General features: G+C 40.3%; 1 protein-coding gene across 4 annotated transcripts in view; it reads right to left on the reverse strand.

Annotated features, from left to right (window-relative positions):
• LOC102313184 (adhesion G protein-coupled receptor A3) overlaps positions 1–27,025 on the reverse strand; it is a 193,059-nt gene that overhangs the window by 138,092 nt on the left and 27,942 nt on the right. For 2 of the 4 annotated variants that reach the window (XM_042225375.1, XM_042225376.1), the window contains 5 exons: positions 16,172–16,243; positions 13,865–13,936; positions 13,614–13,685; positions 13,115–13,278; positions 3,881–4,094 (listed from right to left, as the gene is read on the reverse strand). In XM_042225375.1, the coding sequence (XP_042081309.1) occupies positions 3,881–4,094; positions 13,115–13,278; positions 13,614–13,685; positions 13,865–13,936; positions 16,172–16,243 (594 nt within the window). The remainder of the gene's footprint in view (positions 1–3,880; positions 4,095–13,114; positions 13,279–13,613; positions 13,686–13,864; positions 13,937–16,171; positions 16,244–27,025) is intronic. The other 2 variants (XM_042225377.1, XM_042225378.1) reach the window with 1 other exon arrangement.

Below are 27,025 nucleotides of genomic sequence, written 5' to 3' on the forward strand. Positions count from 1 at the left end.
CACTGTTCTCTCAGCACTCCACTTTAAGATACAGCAAAGGGTGAAGGGTGAAGTTCAGCCCATGCACAGCAGATTGTTTTTGTTGGCCCAAGCTCTGTTATTCACTCATCAGCTATGGAACTAATGTCTGCTTTTTGTAGGTTTTCTACATGAGGGAGACACTCTCAGGTGCCAAGAGAAACATGACCTAAATAGGTTCCACTTGGAGTAGAAAATTACATTATTTGTGTATACTGGGATAAGAGTGGTGCGTAATTGCAAATGGGGCCCTAATCAGAATGGGAGTGTTGGGAAATTCATCGGGACACTGTGCTGGAAAAGAAAGACAAAGTTTTGAGGAGAGGGAGATGGGTTCATGTAGTCTACAGTGATATGGCTGATGAAGCAGAAGGCTGGATGAGACACTGACAGACGTCACCAGTCTGTACACAACCATAATAGAGGGTTTGTTACATAAGGTGTTTGGACCCCCGAATATGCATAATGAGGGCTGAGTGAGCCTAAATCTCACTGTCTCCAGTGAGTTTTCTTTCTCATGACATCAAATGGTGAAAGTTGTACTCAGACTCTTTACTTTAAGCTACTGTTTGCAAAGAATGTTTTGGATTATGGCAGAATGATGTATAACAGCAGGAACAGGAATACAAATAATGTGTAGTTATTATATTTAATAACCATAATCGATCTGATCTTAATCTGAGCTCACAAATCAAAAGTTGGAGATCAAAACTGGAGATTAAATTCAATCAAACTGAAAATAAAATGAAAATATCGGGGACGTGGAAAATAAGATATTGAAATATGATACATTTGTAAAAAATCAGTACATTCTCTTCACTATTATAAAAAAAATAATGATTATACATTATTATTCTTTCTGGACTTAACTGCAGATTAATCAGCTGTAAAGAAATCATTCACATATTTTTAGCTTGAAAAAATATTGCAATATCATTACTCACCTGGCTTCTTTACACATATATAAGAAACAGTGATTTAGATTGTGTCATGTGCCATGTGTACCACTGTGTATAGCACTCCCTCTTTCTTTAACAACAGTATATGAATGTCTGGGACGTGAGGAGAGCAGCTGCTGGACTTCTATATGCTCAACAGTCCCGGATCTTCTTCATCATATTTTTCATGTCATAACGCGCCAAATGTTTTCAGCTGGTGAAAACTGCAGACAGGCCCGTTCAGCATTTGGACTCTTCTACTATGAAGCCATTCTGAGTTAATAGATTCAGTATGAGGTTTAGCATGGTCTTACTAAAATATGCAAGGCATCACTTATAAAAAAACCTCATCTGGATGGACGCATGTGCTGCTCTAAACCTGTAGAACTGTTCAGCATTGATGGTGCCTTTCCAGATGTGCAAGCCGACAATTTCATAGCTGCTAATTCACCCCTATACCATCAGAGAATGGTATAGGGGTGCTCCTTCTCCAGGCTCTTCAAAAACAATTTCAAAATTCCGATTTCTGACCACAGAACAGTTTTCTACTTTGTCTCAGTCCATTTTAAACAAACTTTAGCCCATAGAACACGGTAGTGTTTCTGGATCATGTTCCCATATGGCTTTTTCTTTGCATCACAGAGCTTTAACCTGTATTTGTGGATGGCATGCAAACTGTGATTTCTGTAACTGTTTATGAACCCATGCTGTGATTTCCATAATAGAATAATGCCACTTTTTAATGCTGTGCTGCCTTAAATTGAATTAATGCCATTGAACCGCACTTTTGTGATGTAGTTGTTTTGCAGACTGGTGAACCTCTGCCCATTTTTAATTCTAAGAACATCTGCCTCTCTAAGACCCCCTTTTTATACCCCAACGTATTGTTGATGAGTTTCAAAATGTTCCTCCAGCTGTTACTGTTTAGTGCCATTTACTTTTCCAGCCTGTCGCAATTGGGTTTGTACTTAATACCCAACTGATGCTCCCATCTTTATCAACAAGACAGGACTGAGCTATCGCAGCAGCTGCACTAGTCACCATAGTCAACGTGTAGTTTTTGCTGCGCCGTGTCATGTCTTGCATGTGTAATGCATGTGGGCATACTTCTTCTTTTAAGTGTATCCCTCACCCTTCACTTCTTGAAGAATTACAACCTACGCTACCTACACAGTTTAGCATTGCAGTACTTCCACTGTCCCCTTTGTTACACTATTAGAAAAAGTTACTGCATATTAGATTATGTGTATGTACATGCAGTTCAATTGGAAACAAGTGTCTGAGGGTCGATCTTTATTGCAGTTTTCAGTGTTGTAGCAATGCAGAGGCATAGGGACAACTGGAAAAGTGGAGACATTCCGGAGAAAACTCTAAAAAAAGAAAAGTGATGCTGATGCTGAGGTTTATTCTGAACTGTTATAGCTATCATTTAGAAGCCCACCAAGTCCAGTATGCCTCCAGCATCAGTGTAAATGAATAAAGGGCTGTGATGATGTCACAATTGGCACAAGTGACAACCGTTGCGGTGACCACAAATGAGGCTTAAGGAACATTTAAGACTGGTGATTAATTTTACTAGTTAATATGCTAGTAGGTAGTTAAATCCATAATGCATTACAATTTTAAGCTGATTATACAGTATTTGGCATGTAAAATCTTAATCTGCAATACAAGCTGCACGAGCTGCCAAATAGTGTTTAGCGGATAAAAAAAAGTACAATATTTCTTGTTAAATTGTAATTAAGAACATATAAAGCAGGATGATGTCAAACTATTCAGGCTCAAGGACCTCGGAAATGTGCCAGTATTTGGTAGCACTTCCCTGTTACGACTGTAAGCACTGAGAAGAGAGTGACAAAGTATTGTATTGATTGAAACCTTGATTGAAATGAACCTAAAACATTCATCACCACTGAGACACAAAGACACCAATACATCACTAAAAGCACCCACACTACCTTTAATCTAATTATGCCACCACAGGGATCACCGAGAACGATTATTCACCACTGAGTTAATTTTACATAATAAAAGCAAATAAACCCCACTGACTATCAGTGGTATTTGCAGCAGGGGAAACGGTATACCTTCCCAGTAATGGAGCGGAAAAGTAGCTGGTGCTGCTGCTGCCAAACACACCACACAACAAGAGGCGTTCTGGCCCCGTTAACACAGGGAAACATATTTCTGTCAGCACTCCATCAATATTTATGTTAGAGAGGCCAAGTAAGAAAAAGGCAGCAGTTAAAGCAATCGGCAGCAATGTGTTCTTGTGTCTGAGCCCTGTTGCCACGGCATTATGTCAAAAACATTAACTGTAACACACAAACAGAGGAGTGCGTGAGCACGCCCATGACACAAAGCAGGCCAGCACTAAGGAGGCAAAGATGGGAAGAGGACAGAGGTTTGAGGCAACGTCTTATATCAAAAAATAAACATTTTTAAAAATGCACAAAAGCCAGTGTTGCTGCTTTAATTTATCACTGCAATTATGATTCAGCATCTGTTCCTCTTAGCGTGTAAACAGCTAGTGCTCGGGGAGCGGCTGGACGGCCAACCTCTAGAGACGGGCCGCGGATTGCTCTGAGGTGTTGGCACCGTGCCAAGCCAATTTTGCCCTGTCCTTTCAGATCCTTATCAAGGGCGGTAATAACAAAAGGTAAATCACAGCCTCTATCAGTGAGTGAGAGAGCGCGTGTGTGTTTCTGCACGCATATTTTACATCTGTTCCCGTGGAAGTGGCTGTGCTGCATGAGTAAACGCATGCATATTCTGACGAAACTCCTCATGCATCAGCATATTTGTATGTGGATTTTGACTGCGTGGGCTTAGTCGGGCTCTGACTGTGTGCATGTGGGTCAGTGCAACAGGGCAGTCAACAGCTAATCAGACATTAGATGCACTCCCCTATCCTTTGTGCACACCTTGTGAGCAGGCAGCAGTCGTGAATGAGGGTTTCTTCCACGTAGATGCCTCGGTCTTCCTGCGTGGTCACGATGTGCCCGTTATGACGCCACAGCAGCTCCACTGATGGGTCCAAGTAGGAAGCGGTGCACTGCAGGGGGAGGCGGTCACCACGGAAAACAAGCTGCCTCCGGGAGGGGATGAGCTGAAACAGGGGCATCTCCAAAGGTCCATCTGGAACACGAAGAAGATTTAAAGCAGAATGGTTATGTTGTAAAGCTTCCTTTAGCTTCTTTGAGACAGGAAAAAAGCCAGAATGGAGATTTTCGGGGAATGGAAGTTCTACAGACTCAGCATCACATATGGATTCAAATCAGGCATCAGGTCTTTCCGCATATTCCACCACAAGCACAAGCATTCTTCTCGGGAAAACCAAACACGCATGCTCCTTAAAATATTATAAACACACAGAAACCTTTTGTCAAGGTCACACCCCTCCCCCATCCTTCACACACTGTTGCTGTTGCTCAGCGAAACCAACAGGAGCTGATAAAGTGACAGCCTAGAGTGCTCCCCTGGACTCTCCTTGACACCTAAAATTTTCCACATAGGAAGCTGACAATAGCGCCAGCAGCTGGCCAGGTCAACAGGCTTTTTTGCCAAAGATAAAAGGCTACAACCGCGAGGAGATTAGAAGCCATAGGAGTGTTTAGTCTAGTGCCAGAAAATGGACCTGATTTTGGAAAAATGATTGATCTAAGCATACTGTTGAAATATGATATACAGCACAGTGTAATGTCTCTAATCATACTGAACCCTTGGAGATCAGTGCTGTCTATTTTGCAGGGCATGGATTGGTGCCTTGACAGCTCAGTGCACTACACTGGGAACTCTCTCAGAGCTTGAAACAATAAAAAAATATCTGTGAATAAAAAAAACATCCAGTTAAAAAAATCATGTAAATATAAACATAATGTAATAATTAGAAAATCAAGGTATTTTTTTTTATTCACGTTCCTTGCACATGCTCCAAAGAGCAACATAAGCAGGCACTTTGCCTGCATTGTGTCTTTTGTAATAAGTTATATATGCTGAAAGCACCAGACACACAATTCAATTTGTGGCTCATAAACCCTTTTTATTGCTCGATGAATTGGTTTGAAAGAAGAAAACAGTGAAAGATCCATGTTGGGTGGTAGCAAAAGGTCTAAGTTCACAAGCTGACATTTCCCTTGAGTAGCCTTGAGTAGCTAGCAATATTACTTATTGTAACATAGAACCCACAGGGCAATCACAGCTATTAACACAAGCAGAGCCTTGACCTCAGCTTTCTACATAAGTAGTTTATAATCATAGGTGTATAATTAAAAGTGACATGCTTTTGAGAGTGACTTTAAAAACTGGTCACTAATATTGCCTCCTCCACGGCAGCATCTCAGTGTAATTGCTTGATGACCCTGTTAGATTGTCGAGACTCTATGACAGTAGTGGCAGATGAGGCTTTGCTATCTCCTCTGCATGAAACACAACAGAAACAGCATGGGGGCCATTGACTGTTGACTAGTCTGGTGCTAACACTGTTGAAACAACACTTTGAGGCAAGGATCAGAGTGTGGCTGCTTGCCTTTGGCCACTGGACACTGTCAGAGCAAAATGTAATTGTTGGCTGTGGGTTTGGGAGTGTGTGTAGGACAACCAAAGGAAGTCAGGGACAGGGACAGAGACATAATTATATGTGCAAGAACTAGGGGCATGTGCACTGGAGCCGAGTCTGTGAAATAAAAAAAACAGTACAATGCTTTTGAATTAGCAGTGCCTTAGCACCAGATTATATGTATGTATCTTCTTTTAAATCCTATGTGAAATATACAGTTGTGGCCAAAAGTTTCCATACACTCATCATGTGCATGAATGTAATGGTAATTTGGAGGTTCTAACAATTTCCTTTAACTGGTATTTTTCCAGCAATCATCATCTTTAATGATTAAAAAATAATAATTGGGTGCTCATGTTTGATTTTATTTTGGAATTTCTCTAACCTACACAGGGACACAACTATACATAGAGACGGAAATATACACATACAGTCATCTTAATCTTTTAATAAGTGGTGATGAAGGTGCTAAAGTGTCAATTAACTTTTCATTCAAGACTACAACTGGAAGATTCTCTTTGCTAGCATGAAATTTACTTTTGACAGGACTCATTGGATTCACCAATGGTCGGGAAAATGGGAAAGTCCAAGAACCTTAGTGAAGGAAAATTGTAGATTTACACAAGGTCTCTTGGAGCCTTTTCTAAACAACTGCAGATTGTCAATTGCAGGTAAGTACTAGTTATTCAGATGTGCCAAGATCTGGAAGATGACTAACTGAAGAGCCAAAAGTAAAAATCGAGTTAGTATGATTCTAATCATCTTGAAAGTTTAAATTTGATCTTCAACCCAGGCCAATCTGTAGTGCTGATAGTGTTTCATTATGCGTTTTCTGCTCAGGTGTATTTTCACTGCACTGGCACTTTATTGGGATCATTTTCATGCTATATAATGAAGCCATTGCCAATTAGACAATTTTCAGACTATACTGCATGATGCACCAAAATCTGATGGGACTTTTCCTAACTCCATTGGTTTAGACAACATCAACTGGCTAAAATGCAGCCATCACCCAGCTTCCACCATGTTTTACAGATGGCTGTAGACACTCACTATTGGACCGCTCTTCTTGACCTCCTCTCTAAAAAAGATCATAGCGCAGCTTAGTATGGCAAAGTTGCATCTAAACAATACACAAGAATTCTGGAACAATGTTCTTTGGTGCAGTGACACTAAGATGGAAATCTGTGGACATACTGCACAGCTCCACTTTTGGCAAAAACCAAGTCATTGAGCCAATCATGAACTCCTCTGTGTACCAAAGTATTCTAGAGTCAAATGTGATGCCATCTGTCCCATATGGAAAAGATATATATACATTTTATAAAGTTTGTATCTGTATTGTGTGAAACTTGTATGAGAGTGAAAACAGATATAAGATCCCTTGAAAAATGATATAAATGAAACTTGTATATTTTGGATACTTACTAAAACAATATATGAAAGTAATGAGAAAGTGGCCACTTTCATGAGTAAATCATATAAGCCTTATATGATTCACTATATGAAGTAGGCCATATCTTATGTAAGTCTTTTATGTTTTTACAATTTTTTTTCATACGTCTGACAGCTAAAGCTTAACTGAAGCTGGCTCACTCAACAGGACAAAGATCCTGAGCACGGCAGTAGGTCTACAACAGAATGGCTCAAAAACAAAAGGGTCAATGTCTTGCTATTGTAAGGTCCAGACCTCAAATTCAACTCGATTGACATGCTGTAGTGGGATTTTACACTAGATTTTAATGTAGAAGTCACTTAAAATGTGAATGTCCAAGTCAAAGAGAGTGAGCGAGACAACAGAAGATTTAGCCGTTTTGTGTCAGTAGGAGTTGTGTCCTGGTTCAAGTCATTCAGAGCTCTTGCTGCTGCATCATTCAAATGCAAATTCAATTCATCAATTTAAGAAATCATCCATCCATCCATTTTCTTAACTGCTTATCCAATTCATGGTCGCGGAGGGGCCTGTAGCTTCTCTCAACTGTCAGTCCATAAGAGGAGCGGTACACCCTGGACAGGCCACCAGTCCATAACACGGCTATTTGAGCAATCGTTTTAATTTAGCAATTTTTAAAGTGTAGACCAACCTCCATATCCCCCATTTGTTATGGATCATTGCCCCCCTAGAGGATTTATTTTCTTTATTGCTACATTTACTGTATTCATGCACAACTGAATTGGATTCAAATCCACACTAAAAATAAAACAAAATAAAACACGCAGATATTCTCAAACACGTACTGTCTGTTTGTATAGTCACTTCATTATCCCTTTCTCAAAGCAACTGGTTTTAAAAGAGGTGCATGACTGAACTTCAAAGACTTGTATGACAGACTATCTTGAGGTATATTTCATGATATTTTTGCATCATTAAATTATTGGAGTCACACCACAGGCTAAGAGAAGTAGTGCTGCACGTGAAACTCAGTTTAATGACATGATACCCGTGCAGTTGCACTACTGTGTCATCATGCAATAAAAACCGCTAAAGAAAGCAGGGTCTTGTTGGGCAGTGTATAACATGCTGTGTTAGTTTTGCACTTTATGTCTGGGCTGTTGTGCTCCTCCTATCAGGGTTAAAGAACCAGGAGTCCATCAAACAGACAGCCCTGACCCCAACACAGGAAGCACCTGATCTCCTAAGGAAGCCACGTGCACTCTTCCGTTCCCCCTCATTTGCAGGCAGCACCCGACCTGTATCACCGGAGGGATGAGAGCTTGTTGCTGGAATGTATGGTGTAAACATCTGCAAACCATCAGGCAGGAGCCGTTGGAGAGAGAAACAAATTTGTCCTCAGTGACAAATTTTCATAAAAACAATGAGGGGATAATCTCATTTTAAGCATACTTTTGATTCCATGTTTGAATTTTATTATATTCCAGGTCATCATTTTTCTTAATAGCAAGAATGTGGTATCAGGTGCTGAGAGATAGTCAGGTACTTGGATGTACATTGCTGGAAAACATTCCATTACAAACTGTAGCCATATGAAAACAGCAATCATCAAATGACATTTAAAATATGACTCTCAGAGCACTACACAAGTTAATGGATAAGGTACTGTAAGATAGAGTTGTACTGTGGACAAGTGTATGGAGCCAAGCATGCCTGAGAGCAGGACTTTATCATTGTAATTCCATGATGGATGCTTTAGGGCCTAAAAGCAGTGCCTCCTGTCTTGCCACTGGATTCCACTCATGGCTCTTTGTCCACTGACTATGCAGAATTACTCTGTAATTGGTTTGGCTTGTTCTACGTAAATGAAAAACACATACAGTTAGGATTACATAGAATTTCTCCAGAATGTCTGCATTGCAGTGTCTGAATGCAACTGCAAAAATGCAAACTGTAGGGTAGAGATATGTATTCTGCACATGGGCTACATTAGTTTTTTTTTCCTTCTGCAAACTATTTGACATCGTGCATACAGTCCATCCCAATGTAATGCCCCTTTGCATTATATATACACATACACACACAGAGATACACCAGCACTAAACAATGATTTTTCTCATTCCAGTGCAATATCCCCTGTGCGAGCCAGATGTAAGGAGAAGAGGAGGATGATTCTATCACATATGAGATACAATTCCCCTGTGGACAGCAGCACAGAGCAGGGAGATAGAGGAACGGAGGGAAGACAGAGGGAGGCAGGGGGAGGTTGCCTGTCTGTAACCAGGAAAGAAAAAGAAAGCAAAGACTCGTGGATTTTTCTTCGCTGTTGCTAACAGCTTCCAGTCAGTAAAGAGAGCATTTTTATCTGCTTAAAGAACTCACTTTGATGCCCCCACTGCTGATAGACAACATATCTGTCCTAATCTTTTAGCCTTTAAACTCATATTTGGTCTTTAAAAGTCCACCGTGCATGCCAAAATGACTTTTCCACAAATTTAGCAAGCTCCCCAGACAAAATCTCCAACAGCATGCAGTGCAATCAGTTTTCTCTGTGTAGACATTTTTGCACTTTGCAGTTGCAGGTACACTATAGCCTTCAACCACTGGCTTCTACAGAGTGAATAGCAGGTTTTTCTGAAGGTCCTTTGGCATCAGCGTGTGAGTCAGGGAAAACAATAGAGCATTTATGATTATCTGAGGAAAAGAGAAACGAGCAAATCTTGGAGCTCCTTCCTCCTTTTAGGGATACCGATGCCGGATTTACAGATGAACGAGCGTTGCCTAACAGGCCAAAGACCACACAAAAACACCTTTATGAGACAATCTTTGCCTGCAATTTTCTGTCGAGCAAATTTGTACTAAATCACTGGCTCATGTTAAGCTTGTCAAACAGTTCACAGTAGGTGGAGAGATAACAGCGGAGGGGGAAACCTATCATCCAAATAGTTCTACTTAATCATGTTTTCATGGGTAAAACACTTGAAAATGCAGCTTTCATGACATTAGAGGTTCTTGTTATGAGAAGTCACCAAAAGCAGACCTGAAAATGTAAAGCTGTCAGACAGCCAAATTAAAAATATGATGACGATGTTAGTTTTTTTTCTCATTATCAGAATAAGCTGAAATTCTTATAAGACTGCCCTTATTATCTGAAAATCAACTAATTCTTATATATTGATATTTATTTATTCATTCAGTCATCACAGACTACACAGAATGTGCAATACAATTAATATAGGAACCACTGAACATGTGTATAGATGCCTGGCCTATGTTCTTATCATTAAAGCTACTTTCCAAGTAGAAAATGAAATAACAGCAACAAGAAACAGACAGCAGCAACAATATTATCACAAGGAACCCACCAAAATATATTTTAGCATTCTTTTAAAGACCAAAACCATTTTTATATTGATGTCAACATCATTCCACAGTTTAACCCCAACAACTGAAATATGTCTTTGTTTAGTCTTTCGCTTTGCTTTTTTCCCTCGAGTCGTATTTACTCTCCTGTAGTGAAAAGAAACTTTATACAAAGTTTGAGAGTAACTTTTTTCTTTAGATTTTGCTTTAAACATCGTTTAAAGTAAACCAAATTATTACATTTCATAATATGGGACTTTCGAAACAGTGGCTCGGTGACCTACATTGCTTTTTCTTTGTAACATATGCATCGTTTATGAAGACCCAATAAGACTAAAAGTGGACCTCAAATCAGAATAGCAGAGTGCAATCTGGATTGTAGAGGGTAAAGAAAATGTTACCTTTATTTGTGTAGCATTATTTAAGCAAACTTGTTTCACTTCAGTGTCTCCACATCTGTTTTGTTGCCCTTTCTGGTCTTTGTTTCACAGTGTGTGCAGGCAGATGTGGAAACGAGCGGGCAGGGGAGACCAGCAACACAGCAGTAGTCTGTCATCATGGCGGTGGGCTCAACAGCATAGCATGGCCACTCAGAGTATTTACAATGCTTGAGTGAACGTTTGTAACCGCTTTGATTGCAGTGTACAGAACATTTCTGGTTGTAAATTTGAAGGTAGGAGGAGGTTTCTTTGGTGCTCCAGCGCCACATCCAAGTTCCCTTTGTTATGTGGTACAATGCACTTTTGTTCATTTGCAAGTACTAAAAAGATATGATAACTCTCGTCCATAAAAAACTGAGCTATATGCTGTCACTGCTTTGTCTTTATAATTATCAACAATGAAATTGTGTCCCGCTGACAAAAATAATACGTTTCACACATTTTCTCCCTGTAAACATCTGTCAGACAGTCAATTACAAAACTCAGAGACCTGCTGGCTTTCATTCTGGCCTGAGACTGAAAAACTCATTTACGCCTGGGATGACAGGTGGACTCAGTTAATTAAGAAATTAACAAAAGTGCTAATTAAATTGAGCATTATTTGGGGACTGTTGGATATCATTTTGCGGGGACAAATTCAGTGCTACAACTAATGTGGGAAACTGCTGACTCACAGTTTTATTTGCGTTAAATAAAATATTGCTGCACTCTCCAGTTACTTGGAAAATGAAGTACACTTAGAATTTATATAATATTTTGCTTCACTTTCTTAAGTTATGAAAAAATATGCAAAATTTTGAGTCACGTAGTACAACAATTTGACAATGTCAAGTGTTTGAATGAAACATCATAATCATACAGCCATAATTTGCAGTGTTATGTCACTTCGGCCATAAAACTTAACTTCACTGCAGATTCTTTGTCTCAGCATCTGTGTTCAATCTGCTAAAATATGCGTAAAGCTAGTAATAAAATAAATGTATGTGTGTTTAAATATAAATACCTTATTATTACTCTAAAGTGGTTCTATATTAATTTCTATTTTCATAACTTTATTCTTGGACTCAATAATAGTAGCTCCTTAAAAGTTCAAACTAATTCTTTTTTACCCTTTACTGCGCCGTAGTGTCCCATTAGCCTGTCCTCTGTCAGAAACAAGACATTTAGATCTTTATTTCTTTTTTTTATATCTTTGTGGGGGTTTTTTTTTAGTTCCTCTCACTGTAAAGTTGTAAATGTTTTAAGTTAACTTTTAGCCAAAGCTGTGTACATGAGATGGCCATATTAAAGACAAGCCATCATTTTTATCATAGATATCCAAGAGTAGAAAAAAAACTATACGAATTGGGGCAGAGTGAGGTGCTGCAAACAGAAATGACCACAAACCACATGGCGTTAAGGTCTCAGCAGTTTTGAGCGTGTGACAATTCTGAGGTTCCAGCCACACAGGCCTAGAGACTGGTCAATGACCATCTGGGATCTGCCAGTACCAAGGGAAAAATGTCCATTCCCCAACTGGTTGGTGAGTGGTTTCTGGATGTTGACAGAAAAGATTGCTAAAAATAAAGTTCTAGCGAGTTGTTAGTGACCTCCAGTCTCCACTCAATCACAGATTAGCAAAAAATCTGTATTCCCCACCAGTTAAAAAAATACTTCCTTGTGGTTGCTTCGGTTCTGACAATCACAGGCTAACTTGTCTACAAACACTCGCTAGCTATTCTTGTAAAACTGTGAAAAGTGCAACACAAACTGGAAACATTGTGCCTAGTGGGGCAAACTTTCTCCATTTCCAACTTGCACCATACTTTCTCAGGTTTTACTACATCTTAGCCAGTAGTTTGTGAGTGTTTGCAGTCAAGTTGGCATCTTTCATGCAAACTACAGTCAACCACCGCAAGCTGCCAGCAAATAAAACATTCACAGCGGGGATTTTGGTTTAGCATTCTCTTTGCAATCAGTTTCACCTAGTGACTTCCAGCAACCTCCAGGGACCACTGCAACCAGTCAGATAATGGCCAAATTTCCCTTGCAACCAGTTGTTGTCCATCCTTTCATCCATCCATCCATCTCTTCCACTTATCCTTATAAGGGTCATGAGAGGCTGAAGCCTATACCAGCTACCAGTGGCTGTATCATGTCAAATACATCATGAAAGAAACTGCGCAGTCTGTAGTCTGAGGTTTTGGCTCACGGGGATTACTTGTAAATACAATTATCTCATTATGTGAAACTTTGGCCATGTTTAATATGACCTATATAAATAACAGGTTAGTGTTTAGTGTCATTTTATTTTGCAAGCTAAAAGCTTTCAACAGTCAAGTTCTTTTGTTCTAAATAGCCCCGACATTTAAACCAGTTTTAGGAGACAGTAAATGCCAGCCACCACCATTAGCTAAATCCTTACCACATTTGAGCTGTGGTTCGCGTAGGTTGCGAAACTCCAGGCCGTGGAGGTGGGTAGGGAAAACGCAGACCGTGTCATTGCCAATCTTTACGGAGTTGCTTTTAGCCCAGATGAGCAGCCACTTCAGCTGACAGTCACAGAACAAAGTCTCAGCGCTGAAGTGCCTGGTGAGAATACAGCATACTGTTACAACCCATGCGCCTGTATTTGGACTTTATTCATTTAACACGTATTTGATGTCATAACAGGAAAAACTGGTCTAGTTGCTGAGTGCATGTATTATGGTCACTCATTGGCAAGACTTCCAACCTACTGTGTGTGCTGCATAGCTATTATTAATGTCATTTTCTTCCTATGACAAGCCAAAATAACTGCAGTGAAAACAGCCAATAACTGACTTTTACCACTGCATCCATGCTCTAAACTACAACAAACAAGTGAAACGTAGAAAACTGAATGGATCAGGCCATTATACTGTACACTTGTATGTTTCTCTTACAGTACTCTGAGAGCAGCTAGGTGTGTGAAGAGTCCCATGGTCAGAGTGGAGAAGATGTTCCCAGATAAATTCCTGTTTGTGGGAAAAACACACAGAGAGAAACAGATCACTCCTCACATACAAAAAGGCTTTACTACTGGGTTTTTTTTCATACATTACTGAAGCCATATCAAACATATCCTCTACAGATTTGGTGAATACAAAGCATAAAGAGATGCAAGACATGTTTCCAATTTTAGGGGATTACTCACAATTTCGAGAGGTTACCCAGATCGAGAAAGATTTCAGGGGAAAGGCAGCCAATCCTGTTGTTGGACAGATCCCTATATGAACAAAAAAGCAAAGAGAAAAATGCTTCTGTTCATATGGTGAATTTTGCTGATATTATTGTGCAGAACGAGTTGGAACAAGAGCTAACTGGAAAACAATATGTCTGTTTTCATGGCTGCTTGAACAGAGAAGTTAAACAGCTGTAAAGCCTATTCAACTTCCTGGAATATTTGTCCTGACCTTTTACTCGTCGCATAACCATTTTTGGCACACAGAGCACGAAATGCACAAACATGTGCAAACGCATTGGGCTTCCATGTGCGAGTGGCTGAGCGCTGTCGCGTCCGTGGCTCCGTGCCCTCACACTCTGTAATTAAAGAGCTGCTTTGCTGGAGCAGCTGTGGGAAAATAAGCAGAGCACTCGAATAATCACCAGTTGGGGAGCACTTAAATTAGCACTCCGCTGCACTCCGAGCCTTGCGCACACGCGCCCCGAATCAGCGCGGCTAACTCACTGTTTGCATCCCTGCCAGCCCAGATCCCACTAACTATCAGGCTGCAATCATGTCACTCACTCCCTAAGCCTATATGTAGAAAGGATGAGGGTAATCATTGAGAGAATTACCCAAAGAGAAGAAATCAACGAAAACCACAAACAAAGGAAAGCTAACCTTTAAAACTGCATTTTCTTTTTGAATATTTGCCTTCCAATTAAGTCTGTAAAACATTTGAAATGTTGCTGTAACTTTAACAGAAGCATAACTTTAATCGAAAATTGGAAAGAAGAATTCATTTGATGTGAGCATAGTGCCATTTTTAACTTAGTAAGGCAGTAACATTCAAAGTTTTTAAAATTGCTATGTAATTTTTATACACAGAACATTTACTTGCAGGCAATAAAATACACCCTGGTGACTATATATAGTCTTACTTACAGGCATTGTAAAAAGAAAATACTCCTTCTGACTAAGTACGCTCCATGATTCAGTAGCTTCAGTAGCAGTAACCACTTTTAGCAGCAACAATATGAAGTCATTCTGTTTGACTTTCAGTCTCTCACACTGTTGTGGAGGGAATTTTGGCCCACTCTTCATTAACAATGTTGCTTCAGTTTGCAGGCCATGATTTATGCATGCTTTCTTAAGGTCATGACACTGCGCGTCAAGGTTGAGGATGTATGGGTTCTGACCGGGCCATTGCAAAACCTTGAATCTTTGCTTTTTCAGCCATTCTGGTGTAGATTTGCTGGTGTGCAGTGCTTTAGCTGTCATGTAGATGACCTCACATTTGACTCCAGAAAACTTGTGCCCGCCGAGGTCCTGTGGCTGCAAAACAAGCCCAAATCATCACCCCTCCACTACTGTGCTTGACATTTGGTATGTGGTGCTTGTGTTGATATGTACATTTGGTAAGTGGTACTGTGGTATCGCGGTTTGTGGCCAAAAATCTCCACTTTGGTCTTATCTGTCCAAACGACATTGTTCCAGAAGTCTTGTGGTTTGTTCAGATGCAACTTTGCAAACCTAAGTCGTGTTGTTATGTTCTTTTTTAAAGAGAAGACGCTACCTCATGCCAGCCCTTCCAAACAAGTCAGACTTGTTCAGTCCTTTTGAATGAATGAGTTTTAGCATATAGCATGCTAACTGAGGTACAGTCTCAGATGTACTTGGAAATGGCCTGACGGGCAGTAACAACTGCTTCTTTCAGATCATTACTGATGTCCTTTCTCCTTGGCATTGTGTTAACACACCTTCAGCACACTGCATTTATACAGGTGCTCACACTTGCTGGTATGGAAGCAGTAAGGGTGTTATGTCATGTGTTGTTGATGATCTGAGGTTGCATTTTTCAGACCTGGTAAGGTCCTAAAACCAGACAGTGGCAGTTAGCATGCCAGCAGAGTGCCGGGGCTCACAAGCTCAGTCAATCCCGTAATCCTCATCCTCATCTCAAGGGGTTGCAGTAGTCCAATTGAGAGTGTTCCAATGGCAGATACTGTTAGCAAACTGTAACTACACTATCCTGTGAAGCTGACTGCTTTCGGAGTCAGTTTGCTAACTTGCAGCTATTCTGTTCTTCCCATAACTCTGTGTCCTGAGTTAGCTTTGCTCAGGCACAGAAGGTTTGTGAATGTCTAAAACTGTACTGCAGGCCTTTTGCCTAAGTTAAACACTTCAGTCCACTCTTCAACTCTGTACTTTAAAACACTCTTTCTCGTTGTCTCTAAAGCCAAAGGACTCTCCCCGCGTCCCCTGGAGAAGGCTATTACAAGGCTTCATCATACTTACAGTCTCCTCAGTGCTAGCAGACCACGGAAAGCCCCAGGCTCCACTGTACTTATCAAATTATTCTTCAGGTCCCTGGAGAAAAGAGACACAGAAAAAGAGTCAGATAGGAGTCTATCTCTCTATCTATCTATGGATGTTTAGGGATTATTTCTGAGATTCAATTTGCTTGGTTTAAAGGAATCTGACCATATAGGCCAGCACCATCCTGCAAAACATGTTTCTTTCACAATGTGCACACAGCAGAGTCCAGTTCACCTTATAATAGCGTGCTTGCAGTTTGAACTGAAGCAAAGAATTGTGTTTTTTAAGCTTTCAAGAAGAACTAAACAGCCAAGGAATTTAAAATGGAAAAAAACAACAAAATTAAATATTTGCGCTATTTGTAAATTTCTATTAGATTTACTATTTTACATTGACATCTAATTGAGACAGTATTTGTGGGTTAACTAGCACCTGTTAGCTGGATGACACAGACAATTTCCTGCATGCTGGAGACCCAGACCACATCCAGCCAAGAGACAAAAACACACATGTTGCGGTTACAGCCAAGGACTTCTAATCCACCCCCTCTGCCTACCCCAAAACCTCGGACGATGCTAAAATTGGATTCCAGAAAAATCTCCTCTCCGGTTTTCTCAGATGGCCAAAGAAAACTTCCTGAAATTGTGTCCCTGGTTTCCTTTGACTCTGAACTGTATGTCCAGTGTGATGAGAATGAGATGAAGGGTAGTGCCTTTTTCCAAATGTGAGCAACAACAAAGCTCAACTAAAACTTTAGCAAATTATCTGTCAGGTCAACTCAGGGTCAGCCAGAAGAAACAAAATAAAACCAAAAGGACACAATAATCATCCCAAAGTAAAAATAGAATTAACGCTTCAGCTCTTCTATTTGATATATGGGACAGTTTTTGAGCAAAAAGCTCAGAATGGATTTGCAAGATTTATAGGAGCCATTCAATAATGCAGATTTCCCCTTAGAGGTTGAAGGCGTTGATGGCTATATCCCTACTGTTGGTGGACTTCAAAGAAAACCTTTGGTTGTGGCTGTTTTACAGTAACTGGTGTTAATTCAGTTGATTTAAAGCATTAGTTAGTCATACTGATACAAGCCATCATTAGCAGCAGAAAAATGAGTCTCGTTTAGGGTTAATGATCTGTGTCTTGTTGTTTGGTCCATGCTAAAAAACACTCCCACACACAAACCACACACACACACGCCTGGTCTGTACTCTTAAGACTTTGTAACAAGCTCTCCAAGCGGACTTTCATCCAAACTATGTGTTATATGCAAAAATATATGCTCTTCATCATATATGAGTGATCATGTCACATGTCATCATCTGAGCATGCCAGTTTTGTATGCCTCTTACTCACTAATGAGACTTTGTATGGACATCCTCCAGGATTTGTTATTCACACAGGAAGGGGCTACCACGCTCTAGGAAGAATACTGAAGTTCCTTTCCTGACTGACTAACCTCCTAGTCCAACAGGGTCAGCCAACGGCTAGCTCTCATCTCCGCTCTCATCCAAAGTTATCTTTGATTATGTATGATAGTCTACAAAAGAGCTGGTGCAGGCCTGAGGTCAAAAGGTCATCCACTGCGCCTGTAGCACCTCCTTTTATCCCGAACAGTCGTGTAACTCACTGCTCTACTGCCTCTGAATTTGCTGAACGTTCAAAATGTTCCACCTTATCGACTGAGTGCCCTACCAAAGGGCAGAGATCACTGCTGTGTGTGTGAGTCTACGCACAGTAAATGTGTTGCTTTGCAAGTGTTATTGGAAAATGTCAAATCCCACAAAGCACCTCACAAAGCAGGTTTGGAGTGGAGGAAGATTTCATGAGAGAAACCCCTTATAATCCCAACACTGATTAAATATACATAGTATCATATACCATCTTACCACGATAAATACTCTTATGCCACTGGATCGAATCTCACTGTAAAAACTGCATATTTCAGAGAGATATTTCTAATTCATAGTGTTAAACACAAAAATGCTCTTTAAATCATGCTTATATCAATTATATACTTCTGAGGGTAATCTTATTGCATTTGGATTCAGCTTGACAGCATTATGACTTTTCAAGTGTCTAGTTTTCTAGTCCAGTGGTGCACTTTGGTCTTCTTATGGTATTGTCACTAAAACTAAATACGACATTACCACCTGCATAGTTTCTTAATTAACCTGGCATGGGTCAGTCATCACTTGATGATGTGGACTAGGTAAAAGTTTTGCCTGTTCTCACCAGCTACCTAACTGGCTAATAGGTGCAAAATATTCCTGCTGTTATTTTAATGACCCATCAACTTACTGAATGAAATTACACTTGTTACCTCCACCAAGGAGGTAATGTTTTTAGTAGCATGTTTGTATGTCCGTCTGTGCGAGCATGTCATTATATGTAAACAGGATCGCTCAAAAAGTTTCAAATGAATTCTGATGAAATTTGACAAAAATGACAAAAAGCATTAAAACTTAGAAACTATGATTATTACAAGTGTGGTGTATATGGTCAACACATAGAAAGTACCATATAAAGATTAAAAATATCACGTCACATTTGACCTCTGACCTCTCCTTCAATGTCAGCAGGTTGATCTGATGGTCAACATGATAATAATCCTACATAAAGCTTTATCAAAACTATGCTTCTTACTGCCATTGTTTGTACTGACAACATTTAGGAAATGATACTGGCATGTGTGCAAGTGGATGATGGATGACGGACATGGATGACTGTCATAAATGGTCACTACCTAGATATTCATTTTAGTCAGGATATAACACATTTTTATGATTGAGAGAAAATTATTTTGCTGACTCCTGTCTTGGACCCGAATTTGAGAACCAGTGTCATAAATTTTAAAAGTAAAAAAGAATTGCATTTAAATTTTAATTCTTTTAATTTAAATTAAAACAATTAGAGGCAGAGCCTTCAGTGTTTATGCCTTTATGATATAGCTTATAGCTAGGGCTGGATCATGTGACCCTGACCCTTCCCTTAGGCTGCTGGGGGCTTCCCATGAGTAGGGATTAGGGTTGCCAACTCCCTGAAAAATAAATAAGGGACACCTCGTGGCCAGGGCCGGGCAACCCAGTTGTCTTCACCCTTCCCAGTGTGGTGAATTTTCTAGCTCTTTTTTTGTGTGTGAAATTATTTTTTTTAACCATTTGACTTGAAGTTGATTTAAGCTAGATGCATATTCTATTCTTTGTGATATGAACACATGTGAAACAAATGATCATTTAGCCATTTATTTTTAGCTCAAAATGACAACATTAACACAATAAAACAGGTCTCTTTCTTAAACAGAAGCCTGTCATGCTTAACTTTTGAGAATATAAGTAAATCTTTCTTTAAAAGAACTCTGTCCTGCTTAACTTAAAATAATAGAAAACAATAGAAAGAAAAATATTCTTGTAACAGTGCACATTTAGTGCATTTAGTACAATTGGCTTCAGTCTGAGGTATTATTTCAGCTTTTCTAATGCTAATCAGCTGCTCCTGTTTGTAAACCCGCTTGTTCCCATGATTACGCATCTAACTCATCATCATTATTCATCTATGTATTACTTTTATGTATTAGTCATCTATTTGTTGTAATCATCTATCCTTGCAGTTGTTTATTACACAAAATAAATTATATTATCACACTTCTGGCCACATAGCGCTGATATTCACTGCACATGCCCATATTAACTTTTTCCAGCCAGGTGTTTTCCTTTTCCCATTCTTCCCTTTCTCTGAGGGGAACAAATATTGCTGCTCTAATGCTGGGCTCACACTGTGCGATTTTTGGCCCATTTTGAGTCGTGCGACCGTTTTGGTGATCGGACCGATTTTGGCCTTCATCGTGCGTCGTGTAGTATACGTGGGGTAACGAGAAGTGATTAACACCTCACGACCAGCTCCCGATCATCAATCGCTCGTGAGGGTCTCACCACAGCCGCTCACACTGCTCACGCGCAAACACGTAAACGTCGGTGAAAAAGACGGAGCAGCACGGCTGTGCAGCGTGTGATCTGGACACAAGCGATGGAGGCACAACTTGTAGAACTTTGGAAAGCTCATCCGAGCCTTTTCGATGTGGCATCACAAAATTATCACGACCACAACAACCGTGAAAATAGTTGGATTTACACTGCTGCTCAATCACAGCTGCCTGATCAATGTTTTTCATTAGCATTTAGCAAAGTTGATGGTGGTGGTGTGTCTGTGTGAGTGAAAGACAGAGAGAGCGAGCGACAGATTTTCTGTTATAACCTTAATTTTATGGACGCACAGTGTGAGCACTCAGGTCGCATCAGAGCATCGGGCGGTATAGTGTGAGACCTGCATCGTGACCTACCAACTTCTAACCCCTGCGAGTCAATCGTGCAGTTTGAGCAGGAGCTGAATATCGCGACTGAAAAAAATCGCACAGTGTCTGCCCAGCTTTAGGTGTACTGTCGTCCGAGACTTGCACCGCAGTGTCGGCGTTTGTTTCCCTGTTGGCCATGCTTCTTGTTGTGGTCATCTGTTGTCTTCCGGTATTTTCTCCGTAAGCGACCTTTCCTCGACCAATGAGATGAGCGGTAATCTGAATTGTCATACTCGAATTGTCATAAGTGTGCTGTCAGCTCATTGGTCACAAAGCAGGAGAGGGGCTGGGAATTATGTTTTCAAACAAAGCGTTAATTCCATTAACATTTATAGACTACTTTTGATTCTCACTGTATTACGGGACAAAGTGCGTCCCTTATTAGCTCAATACGGGACGTGTACTTTTGTTTCTAAATACGGGACGATTCCGTATTTTAAGGGACGGTTGGCAACCCTGTAGGGATGGGTACCGGTATCGGTTCTGCATAAACGGTAGTAACCAGACCGAAAAGCAGCGCACATTTCGGTGCTTTATTTCGGTGCTTTTTTTTCCTGAGCTGTGATACACTTTAGATTCTAGCCAATCATTTTACGTTTCCGAGGATAGTAGGCGGGTCCAGGTACGTACGTTCTTTTAGAGCAGAGCTACAGATTAAAAATGCCCAAGGCGAAGCGGTCAAAAGTCTGGCTGTACTTCACAGCAAAATATGCAAACTCAGCAGCCTGCAACAAGTGCTTTAAGCTGATACTGTGATACTGTCAAAGGAGGTAACACCTCGAATCCGATGAAACACCTGGCGACGCATAGCGTTTTTTTTAAAAGCCGAGAAATGCGCCGTATTTGATAGCTTGCTGCGAGACCTCACACCGAGCACATCTACTGCGGGTGGGTTGCCTGTTATCGGACCCGGAGTTAGCAACATCCCCCAAAAACCCGAAGAGGAGAGTCCTGGCCCCTAGCCCTGCCAGTGTAGCAGAAATGATGACGGATGATGATGCAGCAGCAGCCGTTCTTCTCTGCGTGAGTAGCTTAATGTTGTTCGTGTGTAATTTACGTTGAGTAGGCTAACCACGTTATTACATTAATGCATGTAAGGTGAACTAGCAAACATCATCATAGCTACATGCGGCTGTCTTCTTGTTTGATGGCAGATACTCCCTTCACCCTGGCCAAAAAGGCTAAAATGACCAAAGAAAAAGTGGAAAACAGTCTAAACATGAGAGGTTTTTGGACAAAGTTTGTGTTTTTTCCATTGTTTAAGCACTGCTTCCAGCCAAGAGTGATACCATATATGCCCCATAGCTGCAGAAAAGGCTAACATTGTTATCTTTTTACAAAAAAACAGCTAAACATGAGTTTGTGTTCTCCATTCTTTAAGCACCAGTTTGAGCACCGTTTAAGCACGGGCACCGTTTCAAAAGTACCGGTTTGGCACCGGTATCGGATAAAACCTAAACGATACCCATCCCTACCCATGAGTATTTCTTCTTCACTCACCTCTTTTCCCTCTCTTTGTCTTTATCCATGACTCTCCACTTAATTATTAGTTATTATTCATCTCTGGCTCTCTTTCACAATGTTTCTTTTGTCCTGTTTTCTTCCCCTCAGGCCCAACTGGGAGTTTTTCCTTTCCACTGTTGCCAAGTGCTTGTTCACTGGAGTTCATTTGATTTTGGGGGTTTTCCTTCTACTATTGCAGGGTCTTTACCTTATAATCTAAAGCACCTTGAGGCAAATCACTGTTGCTGTGATTTGAGTTGAATAAAGTACAGAAAACAACCAATTGGCTGATTTGTAATTACACATTTCCTACAGTAGGTACTCATGTGTCTGAACTTCCTCTGGATATTAAGAGAATAATTGTCCTGTTATGATGTTGTAGTCCTGGTTTCACAGACCATGCCAGCTGTGGCCCTGTTTGTGTTAGTGGTTTCCTGTATACAGTCACGTTTAAAGCCACAGATGACAATACAGGCAAAACCTTTTAAAGTCACCAGGCCTGAGATAACAAATATCTGCAAATAAATGTTATAAATTATGATTCTGTGTCATTAACTGGCTCAGGACGGGTGGAGTCTGCTACATAATGCAACAGAATGGATGCCAAAAGTCAGAACAATCAGAGGAAGTTATTTGAAATTGAGTTTTGCATCCTTTTCTGTGATTAACAGCCTGACATAATGTCCTCATTCATCATAGTGTAAAGCTTGAAGGATTTGTAGTTGTTGGTTAAGGACCCTGAAAAAATGCAATAATGTCTTCTACCCTGTTTTTAGCATTCCTAATTTTGCCAAGGTAATTTCCCTGCTACAAGCTTTGAGACCCCTGCTGAGTTTACTGTCACTTACATCACTGGTTCCCAGCGGCTTGATTTACATTCGCTCTCAGTCATTATAGTAAAGTCGACACATCGAAGAGCTTAAGTTTCATTCAAGGTTATTTTCCATCCATCTATTCTCTTAGCCGCTTATCCTGTTTAGGGCTTAGGGGTTTAGAAGTTGGAGGGGAAAAAATCAACACACACTGAATGAAGGTACCCCAGATTTATCACCAAAATAAAGCATTTGTTTCTCACCAAGGCTCAGTCACGTAGGCCCAGAGAACTGGTTAAAGATCGCCTGGCAACTACTGGCAACTACGGAAAAATGAGTATTCCACAACTGGGTGCAAGTGGTTGCTAGAAATTGGTGGCTGTCACTATGAAATTGCTAAAGCTCCAGTCATGCAGATGCAGTGACCCATCAGTGACTGCCTGGCCACGGTTTTGCAAAGCAAACCACAAATGTAGAGCTTTCACATTCAAAATACATAACCAATGCTGAAAAAGTCGGGACACTGTGTAAAATGTAAATTAAAAAGAGAATGCAGTTATTTGACAATATCATAAACACATATTTCATTCAAAGAAGAAAACATCTCAAATCTTTAAACTGAGAAAAAGAGACATTTAAAAAAAGAACTATTAGCTCGTCTTCAGTTTGATGGCAGCAACATGTTTACCACGGTGTAGCATCCCCTCTTCTGTTAACAACACTCCATTAACATCTGAGATTTAATGAGAGCAGCCACTCGACTTTTGGAAGACAAATACTGCCCGACGGTTGCCTAATATAGGATTAAAGCTTCTCAGCAGTCCAGGATGTTCTTTGTCATAGTTCTCATTTCATGATGTGCCAAATGCTTTCAGTTGCTGAAAGCTCTGGACTCAAGGTAGGCCAGTTCTACCCTGAAGTCTTGATGAACCGCTGCACCCTGTCAGAGTATATTATCTGTTTTTCAGTCAACTTGAATAAATAAGGAAATGATTTATCTGTTAAATTAATGTATTACCTCATTTTCTTTAGTACTGGGCTGAACACAAGTAGTTTCTTTTCATTGCATCTTAAAATCAAATAAAACTTATTTGTACCTTTTAGAGCTAATATTTAGTCCAATACAATGTTTACTAGACTTTACATGTAGGGAAAAATATGGACTTGTGTACAGCTCCAGAGCTTTATGGAGGAATTATAAGCTCTGCATGTAATATTCAGGTCAGTCCAACTTAGGATCTCCCTGCAGGATTCAAACATTTTTCTAAAATAATTGTACCTAAACCTGGTAATAAATGTATATATATATATTTTAATCTGATTGAAAAGAAACGTTCTTTGTCATTGTCTCATCTGTGCCAAATATTCCATGTCATTTGTGACTTAGATTAGGGGTTGAGGTGAATTTGTTTCTTTTCTGTCTCTGATAGAGGAAAAACTACTCCAGCACACAGCAAGAACCAACACTCAGACCTTTTTTTCTTTTTTGACAAAGTCAAGCCATATGTTTGTAACCCATCCAAGATCCACTCACAGTGAGGCAACTTTGGCCAGCAACTCACCAGTTAGGAAACCTTCATTAACTTCCATAATTCTGTAAAACTAGCTGTGAGGCAAGTGACCAGCAGCAGAGACCTGTTCAAACGGGCACTATGAACATAAAGAAAATGTGTACAAGCATAATGAGAAACCACACAAAATACAGCTAATACAACTATAATAACTTATATTGTAAACTCAGTAAAATCTACATTATGGCTGTAATGTAGAAAGGAAAATATCTCACACTGGTTTAATCTACATATTAGTGTATACTGACAAAAAAAGCTCCACACTTCCTGCGTAAACAGTTGCAGTTTTTCAGCAAATGCTTTCTAAGGAAGAAAAGAGATTATGCCACCTCAGGCTCTAAGCTCTGAATCTAAAGTAACAGGACACAGTGGCAGCATATAACAGCAAAGTGGAGAAAATGTGAAAAAAAGGAGTAGCTTCAGCACATTAAATATACTTATAGAATATATTTAAGGGGAAATCGAATATAAGTGGTGAGTCTGATAGTAGCCCGACTCAAATAAAAGCCCACTTCTCTCTTCAGCTGAGGTAAACAAAAGCTCTGGCCACTATTGAGTATTTATGACACACACACACACACACACACACACACACACACACACAGACACACACACACACACACACACACACACACACACACACACACACACAAAGACACACAAACAAACTACCTTTGGGAGACTTGCCCCACATAGCCGCTGTAGATACAGCTGGAGTAGCTCAAATGAGACGAGTGTTTAAACAATAACCATTTTCTACTCCCCTCCTGCCTGTTTGAGTAGCAGTAGCGACCCTAAGTTTAAACTCCACCATTTGTGGTTAACGTTTGAAAAGCTACTGAAGTGCTTCCCAATTAATTTAAACTGGACTGTATATGTTAGGCAGCTCAGGTTCTCCTGACGCGCGTGATCCCGAGGAGAGCAGCCTGTTTGCAATGTGACGCTAATGGGTGGATTCCTCCACGAATCCAAATGATTACCGCACCGCACTGTTACATTAATAAAGAAGTGTGCACAGGCATTCAGTCGCTGTGATAAATCTCCACATGCAGAACACACCACACACATGCTCCAGACACAATACTGCCTTCTCTTTAAAAGCAAGCCCTATTTAATCATGCGTAGTCCCGATAAATAAATCTCAGTGTTGATTGAATTATCAGAGCGCCATCAGTTTCACTGAAAGTCAAATTCTACTTGAAGTACATAAGCAAATAAAACTGCAGCCTCCTATGGCTACTCGGGCACTCGTCCAAATGGAAAGTGATGCCGCATGACGTATTCGATTGTGTGCACAGTTAATGAAATGAGACCACAAGGTGCTTTCATTAACTGAACTTGCATCGTATTTCTCAGTGGCGCGGTATTGTCTCAGCATTTGTGAATGCGAGGCCATCTTGGTTTTAGAGAACAGAAGACTAATATTCAGAATAGTGACGATACAAAGATACTGCACTCCCACACATAATGCTGCAGGCAAGACTGGATGGGGTAGAGTTAAAAAGGTTTAATGGTTTAACTAACAGTGCACCAACTTGGATAACTCTATAACCTTTTCATCGATTTTATTCCAGAAAATGAAATAAATAAATTAACAACTGTTCAAAGGATTTCAAAATGCTGTGCACACTGTATTTTAGTGATTCCCAAACGTTCAAGCAGATTTTTTGTCTTTCACTTATCTTTACTTAGTAATAGAAGTCTCAGCTGTACAGTCCAGTGGTCTTAGGATAATGAGAACACCTGCATTTTGACTGCTTCCTACTAAAACTCATTTTCACCATTCAAATCAGTCTGCCATCAGCTACAATATCTTGCAGAAAAATAAAGGCCTCATTGCTCAACCAAAACAGAAAGAGCATCCCAGTTTTGTTGATCACTCTCCCCATGTAGCTACAGTGGTGGCCAGTGGAACGCTGCCGTCACACTAGGGGAAAGTATTGACACCATGTATAATTAACTTACAAGTTTGTTGCCTTTGAAATGGTTGCTTTGTGTGTCATGTTAGTGTGAGTGAATAAGTGTGCCAAGCAATAAAACGGCAATAAGACGGGGTCAGTCTGCTATCAGTTTGTGACTGAATGGGGCCACATTAACAATTACATGCAACCTGTTTATGAATAAATGTTGCCATATGAAGCAAATCTAGTGTGTATACATAAACAGAAATTACTTACATTCAGAGTCCAGCCAGATCCTCATAGATCTGGAACTGAAATGCTTCCACAAACAGTGATGCAGTAGCTGCAGGATGGCAGTTTAACTGCAAAGTCACATAGGTGTCCAGAAATCTCGGTTTAATATAGCAATAAAACTGGAATACAACCATTCGAGTTCTGTCTTGCACAGTGATGTGTCGCAGGCGAATTGCGCTCATCAGTGCAGACTGTCTGATCTGTCTGATAGTGACTGCGTTCAGTTTGTGGTACTGCAAATATTTGGAGACCGGTTGCATCCCACCAGGTGATTTGTGTAACTGTCTTGCAATTGAAAGTGGTCATGCAGAAGTTAAGTGTGTTACACGTTCATTATCTCGGCGATCAGTTGTTTGCTGCAGCTGCTAGCAGAAAGTCACCCAATCTGAAAAAGTTCAGTGCAT

The sequence above is a fragment of the Haplochromis burtoni genome, unplaced genomic scaffold (assembly GCF_018398535.1).
Source record: "Haplochromis burtoni strain Fernald_Lab_line unplaced genomic scaffold, NCSU_Asbu1 Contig_170, whole genome shotgun sequence".
NCBI classification, from domain to species: Eukaryota; Metazoa; Chordata; class Actinopteri; order Cichliformes; family Cichlidae; genus Haplochromis; species Haplochromis burtoni.